Source organism: Cucumis sativus, chromosome 4 (assembly GCF_000004075.3).
Source record: "Cucumis sativus cultivar 9930 chromosome 4, Cucumber_9930_V3, whole genome shotgun sequence".
NCBI classification, from domain to species: domain Eukaryota; kingdom Viridiplantae; phylum Streptophyta; class Magnoliopsida; order Cucurbitales; family Cucurbitaceae; genus Cucumis; species Cucumis sativus.
In genome coordinates, this window is record NC_026658.2 from 26,187,059 (window position 1) to 26,213,271 (window position 26,213).

At 35.8% G+C, this 26,213-nt stretch overlaps 4 protein-coding genes across 7 annotated transcripts; 2 read left to right on the top strand and 2 right to left on the bottom strand.

Annotated features, from left to right (window-relative positions):
* Positions 1 to 136: 136 nt before the first annotated feature.
* On the top strand, positions 137 to 2,144 carry LOC101203891 (HMG1/2-like protein). The gene is made up of 8 exons (XM_004145497.3): positions 137 to 335; positions 444 to 498; positions 688 to 789; positions 1,125 to 1,182; positions 1,289 to 1,333; positions 1,414 to 1,494; positions 1,585 to 1,677; positions 1,766 to 2,144. Exons 2-8 carry the CDS (start codon positions 452 to 454, stop codon positions 1,778 to 1,780), a joined length of 441 nt encoding a protein of 146 aa, XP_004145545.1. The 5' UTR covers positions 137 to 335; positions 444 to 451; the 3' UTR covers positions 1,781 to 2,144.
* A 2,929-nt stretch (positions 2,145 to 5,073) lies between these two features.
* On the top strand, positions 5,074 to 6,777 carry LOC101204139 (WUSCHEL-related homeobox 8). Its single transcript, XM_004145498.3, has 3 exons — positions 5,074 to 5,458; positions 5,832 to 6,341; positions 6,493 to 6,777. The coding sequence occupies exons 1-3, from the start codon at positions 5,242 to 5,244 to the stop codon at positions 6,573 to 6,575; spliced, it is 810 nt and encodes a 269-aa protein (XP_004145546.1). The 5' UTR covers positions 5,074 to 5,241; the 3' UTR covers positions 6,576 to 6,777.
* Positions 6,778 to 7,161: 384 nt separating this feature from the next.
* Positions 7,162 to 16,557, bottom strand: LOC101217839 (Fanconi anemia group J protein). 2 transcript variants are annotated; one of them, XM_011655973.2, is made up of 28 exons: positions 15,996 to 16,557; positions 15,265 to 15,340; positions 15,095 to 15,170; positions 14,819 to 14,883; positions 14,668 to 14,712; positions 14,462 to 14,562; positions 14,240 to 14,381; positions 14,060 to 14,121; positions 13,904 to 13,977; positions 13,752 to 13,822; positions 13,288 to 13,375; positions 13,124 to 13,196; positions 12,952 to 13,047; positions 12,552 to 12,660; positions 12,093 to 12,186; positions 11,929 to 12,012; positions 11,695 to 11,851; positions 11,327 to 11,517; positions 10,926 to 10,970; positions 10,726 to 10,754; positions 10,519 to 10,640; positions 10,369 to 10,416; positions 9,629 to 9,753; positions 9,391 to 9,525; positions 9,246 to 9,307; positions 8,060 to 9,002; positions 7,857 to 7,928; positions 7,162 to 7,750 (listed from the first exon to the last, which is right to left on the bottom strand). In XM_011655973.2, exons 1-28 carry the CDS (start codon positions 16,369 to 16,371, stop codon positions 7,607 to 7,609), a joined length of 3,705 nt encoding a protein of 1,234 aa, XP_011654275.2. In that variant the 5' UTR covers positions 16,372 to 16,557; the 3' UTR covers positions 7,162 to 7,606. The 2 variants fall into 2 exon arrangements, with proteins under 2 accessions (XP_011654275.2, XP_031740572.1); XM_031884712.1 differs by having other exon boundaries at positions 15,265 to 15,383.
* A 1,034-nt stretch (positions 16,558 to 17,591) lies between these two features.
* LOC101218075 (Fanconi anemia group J protein-like) lies at positions 17,592 to 25,859 on the bottom strand. Of its 3 annotated transcripts, none has more exons than XM_031883705.1 (27): positions 25,295 to 25,859; positions 24,616 to 24,691; positions 24,431 to 24,506; positions 24,155 to 24,219; positions 24,006 to 24,050; positions 23,800 to 23,900; positions 23,578 to 23,719; positions 23,398 to 23,459; positions 23,242 to 23,315; positions 23,090 to 23,160; positions 22,629 to 22,716; positions 22,465 to 22,537; positions 22,293 to 22,388; positions 22,043 to 22,151; positions 21,594 to 21,687; positions 21,425 to 21,508; positions 21,192 to 21,348; positions 20,843 to 21,015; positions 20,447 to 20,491; positions 20,253 to 20,281; positions 20,047 to 20,168; positions 19,893 to 19,940; positions 19,464 to 19,588; positions 19,226 to 19,360; positions 18,534 to 19,142; positions 18,291 to 18,395; positions 17,592 to 18,184 (listed from the first exon to the last, which is right to left on the bottom strand). In XM_031883705.1, exons 1-25 carry the CDS (start codon positions 25,716 to 25,718, stop codon positions 18,969 to 18,971), a joined length of 2,688 nt encoding a protein of 895 aa, XP_031739565.1. In that variant the 5' UTR covers positions 25,719 to 25,859; the 3' UTR covers positions 17,592 to 18,184; positions 18,291 to 18,395; positions 18,534 to 18,968. The 3 variants fall into 3 exon arrangements, with proteins under 3 accessions (XP_031739565.1, XP_031739564.1, XP_031739566.1); XM_031883704.1 differs by having other exon boundaries at positions 24,616 to 24,700; XM_031883706.1 differs by lacking the exon at positions 25,295 to 25,859 and adding an exon at positions 24,820 to 25,206.
* Positions 25,860 to 26,213: the final 354 nt, after the last annotated feature.

The window sequence follows — 26,213 nt, forward strand, 5'->3', positions numbered from 1 at the left end:
GTGGAGTGGCACCGCCAAGCGAAGACAACGAATATTAGGAGAGAAAACACAAAGAGGCGGAGAGATGGAAGAGAATGAGGTGGACCAATGAAAGAAGAGTGCGCAGATTATTGAGGTGGCAATAAATTTAGAATCCCGCCTAAATCCCAGCTTTCATTTCATGCGCAATTGAATTTCAATTTCCCATTCCCCTCCATAGGGACTTAATTATCCCCTTTTTTACTCTCATTAACTCCCTCTCTTCCCACCACGTCCGCTTCTTCCTTCCTTCATCCCTCCCTCTTCAAACCCTAAACCTAACCTAACCTAACCTCCTTCCCCGACTTCTCCCTTCGGTACGTTTCATCCATCTCCTTCCTTTTTTCTACTTTTTTTCCCTTCTAATTTCATCTCTTTTCTTTTATTTTCCTTCCAATCGCTGCTGATCCATTACCATACTGCAGGATTGGAAATGAAAGGCGGTAAATCGAGGTCGGAGTCGAAGAAAGCAGACACCAAGTGAGTTTTTTTTTGTTTTTTTTGTTTCTTTTATTTTTTTATTGGTCTTGTATGTTTATTTTCTAGCTTTGATCGACCCTAGATCTAGGAAGCTTCATTGTTTTTCAATTACCTGTTCAAAAGCTACGCGTTGACTTTCTTCTATTTGATTGATCGCTTTTGGTGATTTTTTTATCCTTTTAATTGTAGGCTTGCTGTGAAAAAAGGTGCAGCGGCTAAGAAAGGGAGTAAGAAGGCAGGGAAAGATCCTAACAAACCCAAGAGGCCTGCCAGCGCCTTCTTCGTTTTTATGTAATTTTTTTTTATCTTTTAATTTACCCTTCTGAATGATTATCTGCAAATTGTCTAATTTTGATGGTTTTAGGGTTGCGAAAAAATTGTAAACAAGGGTACAAAGACGACGATCTTGTTTTCCATGAGCGACTACTGATGTTCGAATTAATTAGAAATACCTTTAGGAAATAACAGCGAATATTAGAATTGTTGATTTTCTACAAAATAGTTTCCTTTGATTCGTGGGTCTTTGGCATGTAGATCCTTTGTATTTGCAGTCGTTTTCTTTAGGTAAGTCGAGTACCATCTGACCCATTTGCTGCCCTGTTATTGCATTTGTTTTATTATCAAAGGGAAGAGTTCAGGAAGAAGTTCAATGAGGAGAATCCGAACAACAAAGCAGTGTCTGCTGTAAGCTATTTAACTTTTGTACTAGTTGCTCCTTGTTTCCATTTGAATTTTCGTGACTCTTTTGTGGGAAAGAGTAAAGATGTTGGTTTACAAATGATTCAATCAGGTTGGTAAAGCTGCTGGACAGAAATGGAAATCAATGTCAGATGCTGTACGTGATAGCTATCATAGTATTTCTTATACTTATCCTGATATTATAAACTCTCTCTGAATTACTGTTTATAATATCAGGAAAAAGCACCTTACATTGCTAAGGCTGACAAGAGGAAGGTTGAATATGAAAAAAACATGAAGGCCTATAACAAGAAACAGGTATATTGTCTCGGAAAAGTCGTTCAATCATTTTGATTGCAGCACTTATTTTCTTATGTGAATGAATTCTCATATATCGGTTGAGTTCAGGCCAGTGGAGCCAATGCTGCAGAAGAAGATGAATCTGAGAAATCAATGTCTGAGGTGAATGATGATGAGGATGGAGATGAGGGCAGCGAAGAGGTTAGCTTTCTTAAGGAGTTTAGTTAAATTAAACATCTTAAAGTTGGAACTGTTTTTTCATTTCATTTTTCCCCCTCCAATTTTGCAGGACGATGACGAGTGAAGATGTAGATGATAGTAACGTCATTTAGGGTGTCAGTGTATTTGATCTTTCCATAATAATGGTTTGATCATTTCCTGTTATTTTGTTTTTTATATCATGAAAATATGTTAGTATCTCCCTGTTATTTTGTTTTTCATATCATGAAAATATGTTAGTATCTCCCTGTTATTTTGTTTGTGCATTCAGTAACGAAGGGTTGTAATGGGAGATCATCTGCCTTGTACCTTACAATGTTAGTTATTCCAATCCAACTGTGTTTTTTTAACTTTTTAACTGAGATAACAAGATCACTCCACACATCATGTGACAATATCAAAACCTTCACTTATGTATTACATTTTCCAATCAAGCTCAGTTGGGCACCCTTAACAGAGTTCTCTCTTTAATTTCTCCAGTGGTTGTGTTTTTATATGTTTTTAGCCGTGTCCTCTTCATGGTTATTTGTAGGCCACTCTTTTATGCATCTCTGAGATAGTTTCTTATTTGTTTGCAGCAGCTTATTATGTCTCTGAATTTATGTTCATTCTCTTAACTGAAGAGAAGGCAATTAGTTGATTAGTAGTTGGAATGAGAGTGTCTTGCTGGCTTGGCTTGTATGGTGTTTCTGGCTAGGAAGGGGTTTTGGAGAGGGATATTTCGGTATAATTTTTCCATATATTTGTTAGTAGTTGGTGGTGGTGGGCTTTGTGTCTACATCGTATTGGTTCTTCACATTTTGGCTGATAGACTCGTTTATACAACATTGCTGGAAATCATAACTAATAAGCCATTATAGAATCAGATACTCAATTATATGAAACTCTTCCACCGTGCTAGAGCTGGGAATAGAAGCCTTCTCATATGCTTCGAAAGTCCAAACATCAACCAGTGTCTTTTGAAAATATTTGGGATGAACTTTTTTTTTAAAAAAGTATTGAATGTTCTTGTAGGACAATATAAAATTGAGAGTTTGCTTTTTATTTAAGCCAACTTTTGTTGGTTGATCACAGGTTTCATGCTTATATCTAACCCAATTGTTTATTGTTAAAAACAAAAAGAGATTATTAATCAAATACCGAATACCATTATCAAATGACGTTCAATTCATTTTCAAGAAATTTGATGATCTGTGTATCCAATGACTGGGTCACGAGTGTAGAAAGTACTTCTATCATACCTTTTAGGCAAATCAGGGTTAGCCAAGAACAACCTTCCAAAAGCAACAAAATTAGCACCACCATTTCTAATCACTTCCACTGCTTCCTTCTTGTATCCACCAGCCACAAGGGTCCCTTTAAACGATTTTCTCATCCCCAATAAGCTTCTTTCTTTCCCCTCCCTTTTCTCAAACCGAGTTACCATCCTTGGCTTAATCAAGAACTTGCCTAGAGCTTGGGGATTGGAGTCACTGCAGCCGTAATCTGCAAATGGCGACAGCTGCTGATCTTTTCACACAGCTTCCACAACTTCTAAACAAAATCTTGCAGCGCTTTTCTAAGCTTCCTCCATATTGATATCATCCCTTGTGTGGTTGACTTGTCTTTAAGAAACTAATTGATTAAGTACCCATTGGCTCCATTGATCTCAACTCCATCGAAAACCTAAATATACAAGGATTAAACTTGTTATATCAATTAGGATGTTTTTCTTTCATTTTGTTATAATAATAAAGAATCAAGTAGTACGGATGATTAATTGGTCTGCTGTTATTAGCTTCTATGACATTCATGACTGCAACCTTGTAATCCTTGACCACTTTGACTAATCGCTTTCACCGTTGGTGACAAAGGAGGGGGATATTCCACTACCATGCTCCCAGTTATTTAAAGCAGTATTTGTAACTCTATATTCTATGTAGCTTTTAGGTATCTTTTAGTTGTGTAAAATTAAGCATATAAATAAGTTTTCTATCTCTAAATTTCTTATTTTGTTATTTACTTTTCATTAATATTTTAAACAAGAATGAAGCCAGGTTAATTTTGAAAATGAAAGGGTAATTAGAAGTAAGTTTTGGTTGTAACAGACGAATATTCAAGAGAAAATTTGATGGTCTTTTTTGGATGGAATAATTCTTGTTAATGCAAAAGATAATACCATAATAGTTAGAAGGAAGAATCATGGTCATAATATTTTAATTATAAGTATCCAGTCAGGATTTAAGCACAATAATAAAATAAAAATAATAATAACAATACTTTAGTACATTTCAAATTGCAAATGATAATCAATTTTTTTTAAAAAAAATCAAGGGGTAATAATGATAAAAAAATTCATTATCCTCCCAAATCTAGTACAGAAGTGAATCTAACCTAAGTGCATCTTGGACCATCACACTCTCGATCCGCCATTGTAACAAAAAAAAAAAAAAAAAAAATCCTCATTGTAAACTCACGATGATATGCACAATAACAAAATTTTCAAGTTAACTGGAGAACACTTCTATAATCTTTAAAAAAGTACTCTTGTTTTTTTTTTTTTTTTTGTCAATAATGGACTCTGATTCATAATTAAACTTGAAATAATCATCACAAAAATGCAAATGAAATGATTAGGTTCACTTTTCATATCACTTCCCAGATTGATGATTGATTATGGTTATATTTATTAAAGATCAAAAATAATATTCCAAGTGCTAAAAAAGATAAGAATATTTTTTAAAAATTTGCAATAAAATTTAGAAGGAAAAAAACAGATATGGTATTGAGGTGATCGTCATAAAGTTAGGTACACGTACCCTTTTTTGTGGAAATCCAATTTCCCTTCTCCTGGTTTTCAGTAATCGTCTACGGGCAGGTCTACGATCGACTAGTTCAAAAGAGAGAGAGAGAGAGAGAGAGAGAGAGAGAGGATAATGGTTATTTAAATAATATGGTTACCACTAAGCCAAGCCAGTCCACACCTCCACCGTTAAATGATAAATATGGCATTAACTTTACCCGAAAAGTTATTTTGTTTCTTTGATTTCATTTTCCAGAAGAGGTTGAATTCTCAGTCGGTGGCTTCTGCAGAAAAAATGACCAAAATTTTTAATTTGTTGTCTAAATCTAAACTAAACCCTAAGAAATAAAAACAACGTTGCATGGAATTGGGAATATTCAATAAAGGAAGTTTGACGACACCAAACCAAAGACGACCGTAGCTATTGGTCCGTGGATTCCACGCGCTTTACCTGCCAGTAGGGGAGGGTTAATGTTAAAGAGGAAGACATTGCCGTCGTGGCAAAGCAAGAGAAAAGACAAACAGACAAACGGAGATATTCTTCATAAGACCCGCCGCGACCCGCGCAATCAGTGTTAGAGTGCGCGTCTGACGTGGCATTTTCTTTTTTAGGGTCCAATTCAATAATTCTTGTTCTTCTTTGAGTGCTTTTCCCCCCCTTTTTTTTTTGGCTTTGCTTAGAGGAGAAAAATGGAAATGGCTAAATGGGTTAGCTGAGAATAGAGACGTAGAAACGAACCCAGAAGTTGCAGAAGCAGAGGGTGATGGAGTGGCAGAATCAGCAGCAACAGAATCAAACAGAGCAATTGCAAATGCAGGTGGAGCAATTGAGCAACGCCGATGGAGTTGGTGGTCTCTACGTCAAGGTGATGACCGATGAGCAAATGGAGCTTCTCAGGCAGCAGATCTCTGTCTATGCTTCCATATGTGAGCAGCTCGTGGAGATGCACAAGGCAATCACCGCCCAACAGGACCTTGCGGGTCTCTCTTTTCTTATCTTTTTGCATTACTCTTCTCATTGATATTCTGTTTCATCTCCATTTGTTTGGACCTACAACAATAGTTTTTTCTGTTAGATCTACTTGTCGTATAGGAAGTGAACTTTAAGACTAAATCTGGGTTTTAGAAAGTATCCTCCTCTAGTTCTGTTTCTGTTAATTGATTAAACTTTAATATTACCTGTTCCGTTTGCTGTAAACTATAATTGTAGGAATAAGCGGGACCCTTGCTCTTTGTTTGTTTCATCATCAGAACCATCTACTTATCTTTCCTGTTTCTCAATGCCTGGAGAAATGGACTCCTTTGGAAAATGAATTTTGCTCCTTAAACAGCTTTTATGCTTACTGGTTTCCAGGAATGAGGCTTGGGAATCTTTACTGTGATCCAATAATGGCATCTGCTGCTGGTCACAAGATAACTGCTAGGCAGAGGTGGACGCCTACACCTGTACAGCTTCAAATTCTTGAGCAGATCTTTGATGAGGGCAATGGGACCCCTAGCAAGCAGAAGATCAAGGATATAACTCTACAGCTGACACAACATGGTCAAATTTCAGAAGCAAACGTCTATAATTGGTTTCAAAATAGAAGGGCTCGTTCAAAAAGAAAGCAAGCAAACTCATTACCAAATAATGCAGACTCAGAACCAGAGACAGAAGTTGATTCTCCAAAGGAGAAAAAGACTAAACCAGAAGCCTTCCAAACTTATGAACATTTGGTTCCGAAGTCCGGCAATATGTACTCCCAGAGAACTGATTTAAGTACTGAAATACTTTCCTTTGATGCGCAGTCGAATAAAGGGGAGCCCATGTTTCAGTCTTTCGGATCTGGTCATACCAGTCAGATGACTCCAATACAAAATCATAGTATGTCACTCTGTTTTTTCAAGAGCTATACATTTGAACATTTCTTGAATTTTCTTCATCGGAAATTTCCATAATGCAGCAATTATATATGAGTATGCTCAATCAAACATATATCATTTGTTGGTGTCTAATTCAACTTGTCAATGTGCAGGAAATAATATGTCGAATGATAAAATGAACGTACCAGACTACTCTCCATACACTCCTTGTGAAGGATATCACTTGGTCGAGTGACTGCTTGCCTTGAAGCTCATCCTGGAGGAATGTGCGAACTGACACAGTACATATTACACTGCATGTATAAGGAAATTAAATTTTGAAAATGCTTGTAAGGCATTTTATATACGTGGTTATGAACTATATAGCTTATAGTACTGCTTGAAACCAAATTTTGAAGGATTTGATTAAATACGTTACGTTACGTTTTGGTACGAAAGTGTTGTTTTCCTGCAATTTTCGTTATTTGCTTGATTCAGCTTGCATGATAATTAATTTTGCACCTGAGACGTAACAGACTGTCGACTCACCTAATCCCTGCAAGTGGATCATAAACAAAATGGTAAAAATCATAACTAATGAATTTACAACGGAAACCAACCTTGAATTTGACTCCTCTCCCTGAGAAGTTTCATCTCTAGTCCAAGTGCTGCACAAAAGATGTAGAACTCAAAACAGACCTGTAGTTGCGTCTGATGAATTAACTAGCCAAATGGCTAGAAAGTCGTACATGTTGCAACTTGCAACTTCATCCGGAATAATGATCAATATTCATGGCAAGTTTTATTTTTTCTTGAATGATAAAAACATTTACGAGAGACTATGAAGTTAAACCCATAACACTAAATTCAGAAAATTTCCACTTTGAGATCAACAATCATACCCTCGATAAGGCATGGGAATTGTCTAACATTATTACTAGAGGGGATCTACAATGCTGTCCTATCCAAAACAGTGACAGCCTGACAAAACAATCATGCAGAAACTATACAGAGGGCTTCACAACCCGGAAACAAATGATTAAGATAAATATGTAGTCAACTTTACAACTGTAGTATAAATGGACATAGATTAAGAGGTTCTTTTGTCTAGACACACACAAAAGCTTCCACCTTAGCTGCATTCTTTGAATGGTGAATTTGACCGATAGAAATTGCCAGATCTCCCATTATATCACCACGTAAACATCCAGGCGATCTTATTAGCCTGGACTGCAGCCCAAAACAGTGGTTAAATTAAGCCAAGCAGAATGCCTCTAGATGAGTACTTCATGAAGATCCTTTCCTTCTGACTTTCAATTTAGTAGACCTCCAGCCGCCTGAGGTTAGCGGGCTAGGGGAGTATGAAAAATTTTCAATGGGTTCCATGACGGCATACTTACTCTTCGCTGAGCTACTAACGGGTGATACTTCCTGCAATAAAATTTTGGAATCATAGTCAGCCATCGTACTGATTTTAATTCATGCCGCAGTAACTAGTTAATTAACTTTAATTTCTCATTATATCACAATCGTTTACCTTGTTTATTGAAGCCTTTCCTGTATCAGCTTTGAGGTCTTGGATCTCCAAACAATCCACGAAAAACATCACCTGCAAAATGAGGAGACGAGAAATGTAACCAAAAAAACTGTGGATAAAACTGTCATGATAAAGTTTGAGATGTTGAAACACAAAAAATTCATAGTCATCTTCACAAAATATTAGAACTGAATAACACGTACTTTATTAAGTAATGGAATATTCGATGCATCGGTTGCCATGATCTGTACACCAATGCAATTGTCACTGTAACAGAAGGGGCAAAAGACATAATTGTATACACAACCATCCTCCTCACTCCATATACCACGTCCTGAATTTTTCGAAGACCTAACTAGGAGCCTCTGGTTAACAAACAAGATGTCTGTAATAATAAGCTGTATACTTGCTGACGAATTGGCAGTTTGAGCTTTAAACCTTTCCTCATATATTGATATTAAGTGTGTTTTTGATGATACCGTAAATGAGCATGTTATGTTTAAATGGTTCTCTGGGCGACCGAGTGGGCTTCTACAAAGTGCACAAGATAGATGCAACTTTTTGTCCATTGGAAGGCCAGAAGACAGATAAACAGGACTAGTATCATTTAGCTTGGGCATTTGTGTGACATTTAAACCGTTAGACTTCTTTTCCGTGAGAAGAATTTCATAATTAGTATCTTTTGGGCTAGTCAAATTTCTGCTGATTATTGAGCTTCTGTCCACACTGTTACATTCGGGATTTTTGGTTTTGGGATCAGTAAGAAACTCTTCTTGAGCAAGTTTCGTAATAGTTATACCCATGGACTTCCTTCTTTTCTGGGTATGAGAATTTACACTCATATTCAAAGAAGATTCTGTATCTTGTGCAAAGCTGTAGGCATTCACAGAAACATTTCTTTCAGGAGTATTCAGCATTGAAGTTTCAGATGTAAGAGGAGATCTTGTTGATTTGATCAGAGGTAATGACTGATGTGATAATTGATCAGAAAGCTCAGAATATGCCTCAATTACAGTTGAAGTCGATCTTTCATCTTTGGATTCTCTGGGACTAGTGGCGCCAACAATATCAACACAAGGAGTCTCCTGAACAATTGGGGAATCTGGAACTTCAAGAACGGTATTCATAGACAGAAACTCATGGTTCCTGCAATATGCAGTTGTTCAAGACCATTGCAAATGAAAAATGAATACTGATTGCTGAGTAGGGAGGTAATAAGAACACCAAATTATAAAGGCATGATAACTAATCAACCTTCTGACTACAGTTCCTGTACAAACGTTGTTAGTGTTAAATCAAATTATGCACCAACATGGAAAAGCTAATGAATTTTCAGCTCTTCGTAGGCCATGCCAAAAAAACACTTTAGCAAATGGAGTTCATATTTACCTCGTTTCTGTTTCAACACTGCACTCCAGATCAATTATACAGTTTTTCACATCTTCATGAGCCTGAAATAAAGCTTGTCATCAATATCAACTAGAAATTTCGATTGAAAAGAACAGGTATGATACTTTATCATTTTAGTACTAACTTTCTGCCCACGATGATTAAACTTGTCGAATTTCCCTATCTTCATTCTTCTACGACTACTTGGGCAGGTAGAAGTAATATGCTCCTCATTCTCAGAATTTGGCAACTCACTTTCTTTATTGTTGCTAATCCGCTCCTAAAATGAAACCCAACAATAATGTACCGTGATTTATTGCCTGACCATAAGTATGTAAAGGAAGAAATTAACACAGAAGAAGCAAGGACAATATGTTCCAGACCTTAATGTGGCTGAAAAAGGATTTCAGCTCCTCCATAGACTGTTCAAAGTTATCAAATTGTTTAATGGATTTTCTTAGCCACTTAGAAATGTAAGTCCTGTTCCTCTCTTCCTGGAAACGCTCATCTATTTGCCCAAAATAAAAGAAAGGGTGAAGAGCTATGGGAGATTTGTGTTAAGAAATGAGTCTACAGTGGAAAGTACTCTTTTAAGAAATAACAAGGAAATTTTAGATTTATCAACATGAATATAAGAAATACAATATTGAAACCATAGAACTAGTTAAAATGTTACGGCCAAGGAATGACAGTGATAGACCCCCGATATTATATCAGTAAAGTAGGAGAGAGAAAGAAGTAACACGTGTGTGTAACACGTGAGGGATAAAATGAGGTTTAGAAGTTAGTATAAATAAAGGCCAATAGAGGGGCGGGAAAGTTAGTTAAGATTTGAGTAAGGAGAGAGACTTTCACTGTTCTTCCTTGAAAGAGAGGTTAACAATAGAAGTGAGGAGAGACTGTAATCAGATTCTATTTCCATTCACTATCAATAATATTACATTCATATTACTACCTATGATTTCCATCAGGCAGCTTCCAAGCAAGTTTTGGAGGTCTTGTGTTCGAGTTAAATGGCTTGATTTCTTCCTCTAACCAGCACAAACAATCATGCATACAGCCTGACCAGTGAAGCTCGTATTTTTAATAGACAATAGAAGAAGTGAAATTAAAGAATTATTACCTAATAGCATAATGGCACCATAGTCAAATTTGTGTCGAATACAACGTCCTACAGAAAGAAATTGTTACAAATTATAGCAAGGTTATTTGCATGATGCCACTCCACATGAGCACCAAGAAAATGAAAATAAATAACAGCTACAAGCTATACCTGCAGCTTGATTTAGAGCTCGAAAGGCCTGTTGACAATACCACTCGTTTCCACTTAAAAGGTTTTTGGACATTTTATATGCGTCATTGAACTTTTTCTTCAATGCAACTTGAATATCATTTCTGAAAGGAATTATAAACAAATAATCAAAATATTGTATGGTATATTTTCTTTCCAAAAAAAATAAGTTAAGGATAAAGTTCTTACACATTTGGAAATGGAATACCAACTATTATCTGAATATGTTAGTTAAGAATTTCTATAAATATAAATAAAAAGCAAATGTTCAACTTCACTGACACTGACTTCATGACTTACAAGTCAAATTCATTCATAATATGACAACGGACCCAAGGCAATCTCCAACACTAGGAAAGATAGATGATGCTTAAAAGAGGAAAGGATACAACCACTCTAGCATTATCATCAGAAAAGTCTATTCCTTCTGAAACCTGCAAGTACAACAAAGCAATTTAGGATATGTAAATCACATTATAACATCAATTCATGGATCTTTTTATTTTAAGATCTAATTAGATATTTAAACGTCTTAGTTTAATTTTCAAGAACCAAGCTGAGGGTCATACTGAAACTGGCGACTTCTTCTTATTGAAGATCATTGCTAAATGAAGTTCTTACATATTTCTTAACAAGAGGAAAAGAAAAGAAAAACATATGATGCGTGCAAAACTGCAAGCTGCATATAAACATTCGTAGTTGTTTTGAGCCGTCAGGACAACAAGGTTTATCATTGCCATTAAGAAACATGGAAAAGCGGTTGAACATCAAGTAATCAAAAGGAACACACCTTTCCTCGAAAAACTGCAAGGAGTGCTGCACCCTCCTTGGGATTTTCACAGCCAACCACATACGAGTCATTGGGTTTGACCTTCTTGCCTCGACTCTTTTTCCCAATTGCAAAGTTATCACCAAGACGTATAGTATCATAATAACCTTTCAATATGGAATCAAAATCCTCTTGAGCTCCTCCTCTTGGCTCTGTACAAAACCATTGAAAAGATTTGAATTCTTAATGCAACATGCAGAAAGAAAAAGAAAAATTAATAAATATAGGTACGCAAGAAACATTATATAATTCAACTCGTCTCGAATGACAAAATACCAGCAAAATATATATACACTAGCCTAAAATAAGTTTTCCAGTGCGTATCTTACCAACAAAAAGGGACTTCCTTGCATTCAGTCGAGACCATTGGCCAGTTTCAGACCAACGATTTTGGAGTTTCTCCATCAGCTTATAACTGGGGAAGAACACAAGACAGCCACCAGGAGCGATGAAAAATATCTCCTCTAATGATTTTCCTAGAGCATCCTTTAAGAAAATGGCCAGTATAAGACAAGAAAAACCTAACATATAAATTTACATCGATCACGAAGTTCCAAAAATACCTGGAATGCATATCCATCAGCTGTTTTATAACTTCCATTCAGCGGATAGTTTCCTGGACCAGTTGATATAACAGCTGGCCACACCTGCAGTACAATTGTTGATAGGTCAAAATTTAACAGTTGCTGGAATGGAAAAACCAGAAATAAGAAAAGTCCACTTGAACCTGAGATTCCACATCAATCACGTGAGGAGCTTCCAGTGAAGTTCCAAACTGAACTCCTAGTTCAGATGAAAAGGAATTCATCGGTGACAGGGTCCTAATTATTTGAAATCAGAAATGATTAATTGTCTTCTTCGGCACATATATAATATACCTTACCAAAAGAAAATGTAGGAAAGAGAGAAAGCACTGTAAAATTTAAAGAAGCATCTAAATTTTCATACTTTCAAGCGTCAACTCAATATAGTCTAGAAATCTGCTAAACAACCAACTTATAGTCAATCTAACAACTCTAATCATTGAGAAACTGCAGGTTTTATTCTTCCAAAAGAAGAGGATATGTTAAAATTGAATTTAACATGGCTGAAGAGCATGGCTGTAGAAGCCAAGAATGAAGATATTTTATAGACTGCATAAACTATATGATACATCATATTCCACTTTTCAAGTTTATGTGCTCACCCAGATGTCAAAATAACCGATAAGGAAAGATCACTAATGTCTCTAAATACAACAGCTGGATTCAAGCACCACAAACTTAAAGTAACCGTCCATTCAGCATAAGCTTTTCCTGAAATAAAATACAAATATAATTTTGTAAAAAAAAATTGTTTGTACAAATAAACAAAAAAAAAAAAACTAAAACCATTTCAAACTAAAAAAAAGGTGACAAGAGTTTTCTTTCTTATTCTCAAGGTATAAGATCCAGTGAAAACTGTCTTCTCTTGAAAAGCCTAATAGCAAGTCAGTTATAGTCTCCAGATAACATCAGACAAACTAATTAAAAAAAGGTAACAGAACTATAACCAATGGCTGAAAGTTATGACAAGCTGTGAATTAAGAAGACTGAGCAACTGATTACCAGGATCTCTTTTAATGTAGCGTTGTAATGCAAGCTGGTAGTCAGACATGTGGCAACCATTTCTTGAGAAGAAATATGTCAGTGAAGAGAATAATCCTGCATCGTATAAATTGGTCAACGTCGAAAGTTTGATATAAAAATAAAGCAAATGTTGCACATAGTAGTCTCTTACCTTCCAGTGTTATCACTGACAGGCCACTCAAATGTGCATCATCTGACTCGGTATCTGAAGCTGCTTTAATAGCCTTAAACAAGCATACAGTGAAACTTCAAGGTAATGAGAATAAAATGAAAGGTCCCCCAAATAATTCAAAGAACCCAACAGAATCAGGATACCTTTGTTGCACATTCGAGCAAAATGGGGAAGCATTGTTGAGTTATATTAGCTTCTTGGAGCTCCCTTTGAGCATGATTTCCAGTCCAACTACAACATTCATAAACGTAGAAATGGAATATCTCATAGACCTATGTTGTCAAACTGATACCAACTACTAGAGAGGTCGAATGCACCATTTTTAGAAAAGAGTAAGTCAGACATGCATGTTTATTGAAGGGCTCAAAGTGTGAAAAGAAACACATTTAATCTGAAATCTATACCCAAAATGTTTTAAATGCACAATCTACACCAAGAAATTCAGTTTAAATCAATTTCGTCCATGGATCAAAGAATCTTGAATGAGAAAAAGTGAATTATATGATATTATGTTCTAAATACACCAATATAATGCAAAGAAAAACTATATGCAACTAAGAAATCAAATGCTACAGCAAAACCAGTAAGATTTTCTTTCTTCACTCACCAGGTGACATAATGCTGAAACTCGCGCTTTTGCAATGTGGTCTTCCTCTGGTCAATCCAACTTGTGAGATCCTAAAAGTTCAGTTAGACTTCTAAATATCAAAAGATCTTCTGAGATGTTTGCAAATAATTCTAATTAATTATACTAATTACCTGTGTCATTTCATACAGAGGCTGGTAAACCAAAGAATCAATAGGACATAGGTCCTCCAACTCCATCTGCAATTCTTTGAAAGATGTGAAATGCAAGCCATGAGAAAATATTTTTCTCAACTCATCAAACAAAATAGTATAATTTCAGTGACTTACTATTTAAAGTATCCTCTTCAATATCCACACTACCACCATGACGTGCAATATCCTCTATATTGCTGAAAAGTGAAAACAGAATAAACTAATTAATTGTCTGCATTTGCCACCTATCTCATGAACTTACCATCAAACTGAGGTAAAAGGAAACACATAATGTATGGATGCTAGTACACATACTGGGCTTCATCAAAGATCACGATTGCACCCTTAATATCTACATCCATTGCTCCTCGAATAACTGGATTGATAATATAGCTATATGGGCAAAACACCAGCTGCGCGTCGTCTGCCATAGAGCGAGCTGCATAATATGAACAACCTAAAGAGGATAAAGAAATTAAGTTAAATAAGTGATGACAACATAAGACAGGTTAAACACCTAAAAGATCAAGGATTAACCTTTTACAGCTTCTCCAACTTTCACCAAATCTTCAATGTCATGAACCTCATGACATCCTCCTTTCTGAAGAGTTGGATGACATTTAACCTTGTTTGCGTTTCTTTTAGAGAAATGAAAAGTATTTATCTTCCTTTGTTGATCGCCTTAAGTCAAGTAATAATTGAGAGAAATAAATTGATGAAGAAATGGGATAAAGATAACTCACTTAAATTCACTGCATCCTGCAATTTGATCCTTCAAAAGTAGTTTGCTGGTAGAGTACAACAAATTTTACAGTGAAAAGGAGAATATAAAATGAATTAACTGGAAAAAGACAAAGAAAGAAAGAAAAAGGTGCCTTTAAGAGAAATATGCACCATTCTTCATCCAAATTATCTTTTCCTCGTACATAAGGATTTGTGCATAGATGTTTCCTTGATGCCTGATGATAAGAAGGGGGTTAGTAAGATAACAGTAAAGTATAACCTAACAAGGACCACCCAGAAATGTATTGCAGCTGAACCATATCTGACAGGAGAGGAAGTCAGGGGATTCTTACAACCCAAAACCAGCTAATTCAACTTCTCAAATTTCTTCAATGCATAATCTCATACAATATGTACACACACACACGTGTTAAAGCGGTGACATACCAACACTGCCATTGGCACTCGATAGGCAGTTTTCCTATACTCACGAATCACCTGTGATATCTGTGAATGTGTCCTCCTTGAATAAGAAAACGTAAAGCATTAGCATCAAATGTAGATGACAAAAATAATTTTCCAAGCCCTTGTTTCAAATTGCAGTAAGTTGAACTTACGAGGCGTAGTATATAGTCGGGGCTGTTTTTTTCTTCTGACTTTTGTTGTTTGGCCCTGGAAGAGACGACTCAGTATCTGTAGACAGTAGAAAACCCAACATATTCCTCAGAAGAAGTAACTGGCCCATAAAACACAAAAAGCATAAAAAATCAAATATATGTTATAAGAAAGAAAGAAAAAAGTGAGTAAGGTTAATCTATTGTCAGCTGAGGTTCTTCCATCAGAAGAAATTTCAGTACAAATGACAAAGAGCCCCATGTAAAAGAAAAGCTTCCGATCATCCGCATTTCACAATGGCTATTTTTCAGTAATCGTTTAAAAGATGATATTCCATGGTAAATAGAAGAAAAACAATTTGTTCCAACCTTAGTGTGCCCACGTATTATTTCACTCTTTCTCAACGTTATCCGTCCATAAAAAGAAAAGGCAAAAAGAAAAAACCAACCATCCCAAGATCAATTAACCGTCCAAAGAGGTAGCGATTTTAAGATACTTAACACTTTTTGTTGCAAGCGATGCGCAACGAAATATATGTCGTCCTAAGCTATTGCCCTAAATATAATATCCTCACGGTATAAGCCTGAAGAGCTCGCAAGGGGAACCCAGTAACACAAAAATAAAAATGTCCATGAACTTTAAACCAATCTTTTCTATGTCTCTACCTGACCACTCAATTGAATTCGTGCATTCGAGATGTTCGGATAATCAGGGTAAAGACATGCAAACTTACTTGGCGTCTGCACTTCGGGAATGAATCCACCGCCAAAACCGAGAGGATCTGTGGCAGCCTCTGGAGCAGCCTTCGTGTGACAGGGATTAGCATCCGGATTCTTTATCTTGTAATTCTTCTGCCAAGCAAGACTAGAGCAGAGAAGTGAAAGTGACTTCCCGGTTCCAGTCGGAGATTCCAGCAACGCGTGGCAATGGCCCTCTCGCTGAGCTCGATCAAGGGTGGATATAACTCTGCCCATGAACGCAAGCTGCGAACCGTATGGTCGGAATGGAAATTCCACTTGGATGCCACCAATCGGGTAAACATTCTTCGTGAGCTGATAAGTTGGATTGGGCTTGGATTTGGGGTTCGTCCCCCCTTTTGCATATACCATTTTGGCAGTGTTGCACAGGACTTGCCGGGTGGGAATATTCGAACTCCTTGAGAGCTACCTAGCTTGGTAAACTACACGATCGACGATGGAGTTCTGTGATGGGTTCGATTTGGTGGTGGTTTCTTGGAAAGCTTTGGCGGGAAAAGTTAGGGTTTATCGTACTTGAAATTGGCGGTAAACAGTATAATTGGTTCACCTTGCAATGAACGGTGAGGCTCTTGTTTGAAAAGACTCTTCTGTCCTTTGTGGCCAACGTCCGTAAAGGTTACCGTTTAGGCCGAATTGAAATCGTTTCTTTCTTTTTCTTTGGTAATGCAACCGATGATTTGGTACCATTTTTAAGATAATTAATATTTGGAAACATTCTATTTAAAATAGTAAAATAAATTAAAATATTTACAAATTATCGGAAAATTTTAGATTTTATTGGATAAAATTCGTTATAGATTATAAATATTTTTTAAAAAAATTAAATATTTAATTAAGATATATCTTTTAATGTCTTATTTTCAATTATACCTGTAAGCAATCCAATTTTCAATCGAGTTTTTTCCTCCATGAGGAGAATATCTCAATTTTCTCGATTTCAATAAAATTTATAGAAAAAATTGATAGTTTAAGAAATAGTACCAAATTACTATTTTTATTTGATGTGCTTGCATTGACATTTACACATGTATTTTGGGTATAACATATAAGACTACTTTATCGATTTGTAGTGAAAATTGGAATAATAATGAAATTTCATTAGTAAATCAATTCCAATAAACGGTGAATCACAAACACAATTCATTGTTTTGGATTGCTTTTACCTAAAAAGATGAGTTTTATCAAATTTAATATTACCATTGTGGTTTAGGTTATGTTATATGGTTATACAAATCATAACAGAAACGGTACCAAAAAAGATTAATTATAATATATAGAGTATAGCTTGTGACAATAATTAAAAAGATGATACCTTTCAAATAAATATAAAGCTTATTCTAATTATAATCAACACTATGATCAGAATTTAAAAGAAAATACATACAGAAATATTGATTAAAAGATCATAACGTGATTTATTGTTTGACCATAGGCATGTAAAGGAAGAAAATAACACAGAACCAAGGAAAAATGTGGCTGAAAAGGGATTTCAGCTCCTCCATAGACTGTTCAAAGTTATCAAATTGTTTAATCGATTTTCATAGCCACTTTGAAATGTACGAGAGAGATCATGAAGCTAAACCCAAAACACTAAATTCAAAAAATTTCCAGTTTGAGATCAACAATCATACTCTCGATAAGGCATGGAAATTGTGTTAACATTATTGATAGAGGGAATCTACAATGCTGTCCTAGCTATAACAACATGATAGCATGACAAAACAACCATGCAGAAACTATACAGAGGGATTCACAACCCGGAAACAAAAGATCGAGATAAATATGCAGTTAACTTTACAATATTAGTACAAATGATCATAGATTAAGAGATTTTTTCGTCCAGACGCACACCGACTCTTCTACCTTAGCTGCATTCTTTGAATGGTGAGTTTGACCGATAGAAATTGCCAGATCTCCCATTATATCATCATGTAAACATCCAGGCGATCTTATTAGCTTGGTCAGCAGCCCAGGACAGTGGTTAAATTAAGCCAAGCAGAATGCATCTAGACGAGTACTTCATGAAGTTCCTTTCCTTCTGACTTTCAATTTAGTAGACCTCCAGCCGCCTGAGGTAAGTGGGCTAGCGGAGTAAGAAAACTTTTAAATGGGTTCCATGACAGGCATACTTATTCTTAGTTGAGCTACTAGCGGATGATACTTCCTGCAATAAAATTTGGAAATCAAAGACAGCTATCATACTGATTTTAGTTCATGCCACAGTAACTAGTTAATTAACCTTAATTTCTCATTATATCACAATCGTTTACCTTGTTTAATCAAGCCTTTCCTGTAGCAGCTTGGAGCTGAGGTCTTGGAGCCGAGGTCTTGGAGCTGAGGTCTTGGATCTCCAAACACCCCACGAAAAACATCACCTGCAAAATGAGGAGACGAGAAATGTAACCAAAAAGAAGTTGTGGATAAAACTGTCGTGATAAAGTATGAGATGTTGAAAATAAAAAAAAAAAATCCATATTCATCTTCTTGAAATATTAGAACTGAATAACATGTACCTTATAAAGTAACGGTATATTTGATGCATTAGTTGCCATGATCTGTACACCAATACAATTGTCACTGAAACAGAAGGGGCAAAAGACTTAATTGTATACACAACCATCCTCCTCACTCCATATACCACATGCTGAATTTTTCGAAGACCTAACTAGGAGTCTCTGGTTAATAAACAAGATGTCTGTAATAATAAGCTGTATACTTGCAGACGAATTGGCAGTTTGAGCTTTAAACCTTTCCTTATATATCGATATTAAGTGTGTTTTTGATGATACAGTAAATGAGCACGTTATGTTTAAGTGGTTCTCTGGGCGACCGAGTGGGTTTCTACAAAGTGCACAAGATAGATGCAACTTTTTGTCCTTCGAAGGCCAGGTGACAGAAAAACAGGAACAGTATCATTTAGCTTGGGCACTTGTGTGACATTTAAACTGTTAAACTTCTTCTGTGAGAAGGATTTCATCACTAGTATCTTTTGGGCTAGTCAAATTTCCACTGATTGCTGAGCTTCTGTCCACACTGTTACATTCGTGATTTTTGGTTTTGGGATCAGTAACAAACTCTTCTTGAGAAATATCAACTGTACAGTTTTTCACATCTTGGTGACCCTGAAATAAAGCTTGTCGTCAATACCAACTAGAGATTTCGATTGAAAAAAACAGGTATTGTACTTCATTATTTTAGTACTAGCCTTCTGCCCACGATAATTAAACTTGTCAAATTCCTCTATCTTCGTTCTTCTACAACTACTTGGGCAGGTAGAAGTAATATGCTCCTCATTCACAGATTTTGGCAACTCACTTTCTGTCTTGTTGCTAATGCGCTCCTAAAATGAAACCCAACAATAATGTACCGTGATTTATTGCCTGACCATAAGTATGTAAAGGAAGAAATTAACACAGAAGAAGCAAGGACAATATGTTCCAGACCTTAATGTGGCTGAAAAAGGATTTCAGCTCCTCCATAGACTGTTCAAAGTTATCAAATTGTTTAATGGATTTTCTTAGCCACTTTGAAATGTAAGTCCTGTTCCTCTCTTCCTGGAAACGCTCATCTATTTGCCCAAAACGAAAGAAAGGGTGAAAAGCTGTGGGAGATTTGTGCATTAAATAACCTCATGACTCTACCATGGAAAATACTCTTTTAAGAATGACAAGGAAATTTTAGATTTATCGACATGAATATAGGAAATACAATAATGAAACCATAGAACTAGCTAAAATGTTGTGGCCAAGGAATGGCAGGTTCCAAGCAAGTTTTGGAGGACTTATGTACGAGTTAAATAGCTTGATTTACCCAGCACAAACAATCTTATAGTTAATAGGCAATGGAACAAGTTAAATTAAGGCAATTATTACCTAATAGCACAATGGCACCATAGTCAAATTTGTGTCGAATACATCGTCCTACACAAAGAAATTGTTACAAATTATAGCAAGGTTATTTGCATGATGCCACTCCACATGAGCAACCAAGAAAATGAAAATAAATGACAACAGCTACAAGCAATACCTGCAGCTTGATTTAGAGCTCGAAAGGCTTGTTGACAATACCACTCATTTCCACTTAAAAGGTTTTTGGACATTTTATATTTGTCATTGAACTTTTTCTTCAATGCAACTTGAATACCATTTCTGAAAAGAATTATAAATAAATAATCAAAATATTGTATGGTATATTTTTTTTCCCCAAAAGTAAAGTAAGGATAAAGTTCTTACATATCTGGAAATGGAATACCAACTATTATCTGAATATGTTCGTTAAGAATTTCTCTAAATAAATATTAAATGTTCAACCTTACTGACACTGACTTCATGACTTACAAGGCCAATTCATTCATATTATGACAATGGGCCTAAGGCAATCCCCAACACAAGGAAAGGTAGATGATGCATAAAAGAGGGAAGGATACAACCACTCTAGCATTATCATCAGAAAAGTCTATTCCTTCTGAAACCTGCAAGCAAAACAAAGCAATTTAGGATATGCAGATCATATTATAAAATCAATTTATGGATCTTTTTATTTTAAGATCTTATTAGATCATTAAATGTCTTTTTTTTTCAAGAACCAAGCTGAGAGTCATACTGAAATTGGCAACTTCCACCTATTGAATAATTGTTAAATGAAGTTCTTACATATTTCTTAACAAGAGGAAAAGAAAAGAAAAACATATGATGCGTGCAAAACTGGAAGCTTCATATAAACATTCATAGTTGTTTTGTGCCGTCAGGACAACAAGGTTTTATCATTGCCATTAAGAAACATGGAAAAGTAGTTGAACTTCAAGTAATCAAAACGAACACACCTTTCCTCGAAAAACTGCAAGGAGTGCTGCACCCTTGGGATTTTCACAGCCAAAAACATACGATTCATCGGGTTTGACCTTCTTCCCAACTGCAAAGTTATCACCAAGACGTATAGTATCATAATAACCTTTCAATATGGAATCAAAATCTTCTTGAGCTCCTCCACATGGCTCTGTACAAAACCATTAAAAAGATTTGAATTCTTAATGCAACACGTAGAGAAAAAAAGAAAAATTAATAAATATAGGTATGCAAGAAACATTATAGAATTCAACTCATCTTGAATGACAAAATACCAACAAAATATATATACACTAGCCTAAATAAGTTTTCCAGTGCGTATCTTACCAACAAAAAGGGACTTCCTTGCATTCAGTCGAGACCATTGACCAGTTTCAGACCAACGATTTCGGAGTTTCTCCATCAGCTTATAACTGGGGAAGAACACAAGACAGCCACCAGGAGCGATGAAAAATATCTCCTCTAATGATTTTCCTAGAGCATCCTTTAAGAAAATGGCCAGTATAAGACAAGAAAACCTAACATATAAGTTTAAATCGATTATGAAGTTCCAAAAATACCTGGAATGCATATCCATCAGCTGTTTTATAACTTGCATTCAGCGGATAGTTTCCTGGACCAATTGATATAATAGCTGGCCACACCTGCAGTACAATTGTTGATATATAGGTCAAAATTTAACAGTTGCTGGAATGGAAAAACTAGAAAGTAAGAAAAGTCCATTTGTACCTGAGATTCCACATCAATCACGTGAGGAGCTTCCAGTGAAGTTCCAAACCGAACTCCTAGTTCAGATGAAAAGGAATTCAACGGTGACAGGGTCCTAATTATTTGAAATCAGAAATGATTAATTGTCTTCTTAGGCACATATATAATATACCTTACCAAAAGAAAATGTAGGAGAGAGAGAAAGCACTGTAAAATTTAAAGAAGCATCTCAATTTTCATACTTTCAAGCGTCAACTCAATATAGTCTAGAAAACTGCTAAATAACTGACTTATAGTCAATCTAACAACTCTCATCATTGAGAACCTGCAGGTCATATTCTTCCAGAAGAAAGGAGAATATGTTAAAATTGAATTTAACATGGCTGTAGAAGCCAAGAATGAAGATATTTTATAGACTGCATAAACTATATGATACATCATATTCCACTTTTCAAGTTTTATGTGCTCACCCAGATGTCAAAATAACCGATAAGGAAAGATCACCAATGTCTCTAAATACAACAGCTGGATTCAAGCACCACAAACTTAAAGTAACCGTCCATTTAGCACAAGCTTTTTCTGAAATAAAATATAAACATAACTTTTATAAAAACTATATATGTAAAAACAAACAAAAAAAATTAAACTATTTCAAACTAAAAAAAAGGCGGCTGAAAGTTATGGTGGGCAGTGAATTAAGAAGACTAAGCAACTGATTACCAGGATCTCTTTTAGTGTAGCGTTGTAATGCAAGCTGGTAGTCAGACATGTGGCAACCATTTCTTGAGAAGAAATATGTCAAAGAAGAGAATAATCCTGCATTGTATAAATTGGTCAATGTTAAAAGTTTGGTATAAAAACAAAGCAAATGTTGCACACGGTAGTCTCTTACCTTCCAGTGTTAACACTGACAGACCACTCAAATGTGCATCATCTGACACCGTATATGAAGCTGCTTTAGTAGCCTTAAACAAGCATATGGTGAAACTTTAAGATAATGAGAGCAAAAAGAAAGGTCCCTCACATAACTCAAAGAACCCAACCGAATCAGGATACCTTTGTTGCACATTCGAGTAAAATGGGGAAGCATTGTTGAGTTATATTAGCTTCTTGGAGCTCCCTTTGAGCATGATTGCCAGTCCAACTACAACATTAATAAACGTAGAATAGGATATCTCATAGACGGATGTTGTCAAACTGATATCAACCACTAGAGAGGTCGAATGCACCATTTTTAGAAAAGAATAAGTCAGAATGCATGTTTATTGAAGGACTCAAAGTGTGAAAAGAAACACATTTAATCTGAAATCTATACCCAAAATGTTTTAAATGATAATCTACATCAAGAAAATCAGTTTAAATCAATTTCTTCCTTGGATCTAAGAATTTGGAATAAGAAAAAGTGAATTATATGATATTATGTTTTAAATACACCAATATGATGCAAAGAAAAACTATATGCAACTAAGAAATTAAATGCTACAGCAAAACCTGTAAAATTTTCTTTCTTAACTCACCAGGTGACATAATGCTGAAACTCGCGCTCCTGCAATGTGGTCTTCCTTCGGTCAATCCAACTTTTGAGATCCTAAAAGTTCAGTTAGACTTCTAAATATCAAAAGATCTTTTGAGATGTTTGCAAATAATTATAAGTAATTATACTAATTACCTGTGTCATTTCATACAGAGGCTGGTAAACCAAATAATTAATAAAACATAGTTGCTCTAACTCCATCTGCAATTCTTTGATAGATGTGAAATGCAAGCCATGAGATATTGTTTTTCTCAACTCGTCAAACAAAATAGTATGATTTCATTGACCTACTATTTAAAGTATCCTCTTCAATATCGACACTACCACCATGACGTGCAATATCCTCTATATTGCTGAAAAGTGAAAACAGAATAAACTAATTAAATGTCTGCACATGCTACCCATCTCATGAACTTACCATCAAACTAAAGTAAAAGAAAACATGTAATGTATGGATGCTAGTACACATACTGGGCTTCATCAAAGATCACAATCGCATCCTTAACATCTACACCAATTGCTCTTCGTATAACTGGATTGATAATATAGCTATATGGGCAAAACACCAGCTGTGCGTTGTATGCCATAGAGCGAGCTGCATAATATGAACAACCTAAAGAGGATAAAGAAATTAAGTTAAATATGTGATGACAACATGAGACATGTTAAACACCTAAAAGATCAAGGATTAACCTTTTACAGCTTCTCCAGTTTTCACCAAATCTTGAATGTCATGAACCTCATGACGTCCTCCTTTCTGAAGAGTTGGATGACATTTAACCTTGTTTCCGTTTCTTTTAGAGAAATGAAAAGTATTTATCTTCCTTTGTTGATTAATTTAAGTTAAGTAATAATTGAGAGAAATAAATTGATGAAGAAATGGGATAAAGATAACTCACTTAAATTCACTGCATCCTGCATCTTGATCCTTCAAAAGTAGTTTGCTGGTAGATTACAACAAATATTACATTGGAAAGGAGAATATCAAATGAATTAACTGGAAAAAGCAAACAAAGAAAGAAAAGATGCCTTTGAGAGAAATATGCACCATTTTTCATCTAAATTATCTTTCCCTCGTACACGAGGATTTGTGCATAGATGTTTCCTTGACGCCTGATGATAAAAAGGGGTTAGTAAGACAACAGTCCAGTATAACCTAACAAGAACCACCCAGAAATGTATTGCAGTTAAACCATATCTGACAGGAGAGGAAGCCAGTGGATTCTTACAACCAAAGTCAGCTAATTCAAGTTCTCAAATTCCTTCAATGCATAATCTCATACAATACGTACACACGCACACACGTGTTAAAGAGGTGACATACCAACACTGCCATTGGCACTCGATAGGCAGTTTTCCTATACTCACGGATCACCTGTGATATCTGTGAATGTGTCCTCCTTGAATAAAGAAAATGTATAGCATTAGCATCAAATGTAAATGAGAAAGACGATTTGAAAAGAAAAAAATCCAAGCCCTTGTTTCAAAGTCCAGTAAGTTGGAACTAACGAGGAGTAGTAAATGGTCGGGGCTGTTTTTTTCTTCCGAATTTTGTTGTTTGGCCCTGGAAGAGATGACTCTGTATCTGTAGACACTAGAGAACCCTTAATATTCCTCAGAAGAAGTTACTGGTCCATAAAACACAAAGCATAAAAAAGCAAATACGTATATATATTTAAATTTTTTTTTTAAAAAAAAAGTGAGCAATGTTACTTTATTGTTAGCTGACGTCCTTCCATCAGTAGAAATTTCAGTACAAATGAGAAAGAGCCGCATGTAAAACAAAAGCTTGCCATCATCCGCATTCCACAATAGCTATTTTTCATTAAGCGTTTGAAAGATGATATTCCATAGTGAATAGAAGAAAAACAATTTGTTCCAACCTCTGGGTGCCCACGTATTATTTCACTCTATCTCAACGTTATTCGTCCATAAAAAGAAAAAAGAAAAAACCAACCATCTTCAGATCAAATTAACCGTCGAAAAAGTTAACAGTTCAAGATACTTGACAGTTTTTGTTGCAAGCTATGCGCAACGAAAATATATGTCGTCCAAAGCTACCCTAAATACATCCTCACGATAAACAGTAAACCATAAACCAATTTTTTCTACGTCTCTACCTGACCACCTAATCGAATTCGTGCGTTCGATATGTTCGGATGAACAGGGTAAGGACATGCACACTTACTTGACGGCTGCACTTCGGGAATAAATCCACCGCCAAAACCGAGAGGATTCGTGGCAGCCTCTGGAGCAGGCCTCGTGTGACAGAAATTAGCATCCTGATTCTTTATCTTGAAATTCTTCTGCCAAGCAAGACTAGAGCAGAGAAGTGAAAGTGACTTCCCGGTTCCAGTCGGAGATTCCAGCAACGCGTGGCAATGGCCCTCTCGCTGAGCTCGATCAAGGGTGGATATAACTCTGTCCATGAACTCCAGCTGCGAACCGTATGGTCGGAATGGAAATTCCACTTGGACGCCACCAATCCGGTACACATTCTTCTTAAGCCGATAAGTTCGGTTGGGCTTGGATTTAGGCTTCCTCCCCCCTTTTGCATAGACCATTTTGGCAGTATTACACAGAACTTTTCGAGTGGGGTTATTCGAACTCATTTTGAGCTACCTAGCTTGGGGAACTACACGATCGACAGTGGAGTTGTGTGCTCGGTTCGATTTGATGGTGGTGGTTTCTTGAAAAGCTTTGGCGGGAAAGGTGAGGGCTTATCGTACTTGAAATTGGCGGTAGACAGTATAATTAGTTCATCTTGCAATGAACGGTGAGGCTCTTGTTTGAAAAGACTCTTCTGTCCTTTGTGGCCAACGGCCGTAAAGGTTACCGTTTAGGCCGAATTGAAATCGATATTTTTTAATATCGATACTTTCATAATATTCACCTAAAAAATAGCAAATTAAATTAAAATATTTACCGGCTACAACAAAAAAAATTATTATGTTGGTGATAGTCTTCTATTACTATAGCATATTAATGACTATCGATGATATAATTTGTTATCGTTTGTAAATATTTTGTAAAATCTACTTATTTTTTTAAAAAGAAATTAAAAGATATTCGATTTTATATTATTATTCCATTTTTTTAATGGGCGT

Coding starts and splice junctions, on each gene's coding strand:
- LOC101218075 (XM_031883704.1), bottom strand. CDS start 25,718: ATGAGTTCGAATAACCCCACTCGAAAAGTTCTGTGTAATACTGCCAAA. Junction 21,016..21,191: donor AAGGAAGTCCCTTTTTGTTG/GTAAGATACGCA, acceptor GGTTTTGTACAG/AGCCATGTGGAGGAGCTCAA. Junction 20,169..20,252: donor GGTATTCCATTTCCAGATAT/GTAAGAACTTTA, acceptor AATTCTTTTCAG/AAATGGTATTCAAGTTGCAT.
- LOC101217839 (XM_011655973.2), bottom strand. CDS start 16,371: ATGGTATATGCAAAAGGGGGGACGAACCCCAAATCCAAGCCCAATCCA. Junction 13,197..13,287: donor TGCTCGAATGTGCAACAAAG/GTATCCTGATTC, acceptor TGCTTGTTTAAG/GCTATTAAAGCAGCTTCAGA. Junction 10,971..11,326: donor TTGCAGTTTTTCGAGGAAAG/GTGTGTTCCTTT, acceptor TTGTACTTGCAG/GTTTCAGAAGGAATAGACTT.
- LOC101203891 (XM_004145497.3), top strand. CDS start 452: ATGAAAGGCGGTAAATCGAGGTCGGAGTCGAAGAAAGCAGACACCAA. Junction 1,334..1,413: donor GGAAATCAATGTCAGATGCT/GTACGTGATAGC, acceptor TTATAATATCAG/GAAAAAGCACCTTACATTGC. Junction 1,495..1,584: donor AGGCCTATAACAAGAAACAG/GTATATTGTCTC, acceptor GGTTGAGTTCAG/GCCAGTGGAGCCAATGCTGC.
- LOC101204139 (XM_004145498.3), top strand. CDS start 5,242: ATGGAGTGGCAGAATCAGCAGCAACAGAATCAAACAGAGCAATTGCAA. Junction 5,459..5,831: donor CGCCCAACAGGACCTTGCGG/GTCTCTCTTTTC, acceptor ACTGGTTTCCAG/GAATGAGGCTTGGGAATCTT. Junction 6,342..6,492: donor GACTCCAATACAAAATCATA/GTATGTCACTCT, acceptor GTCAATGTGCAG/GAAATAATATGTCGAATGAT.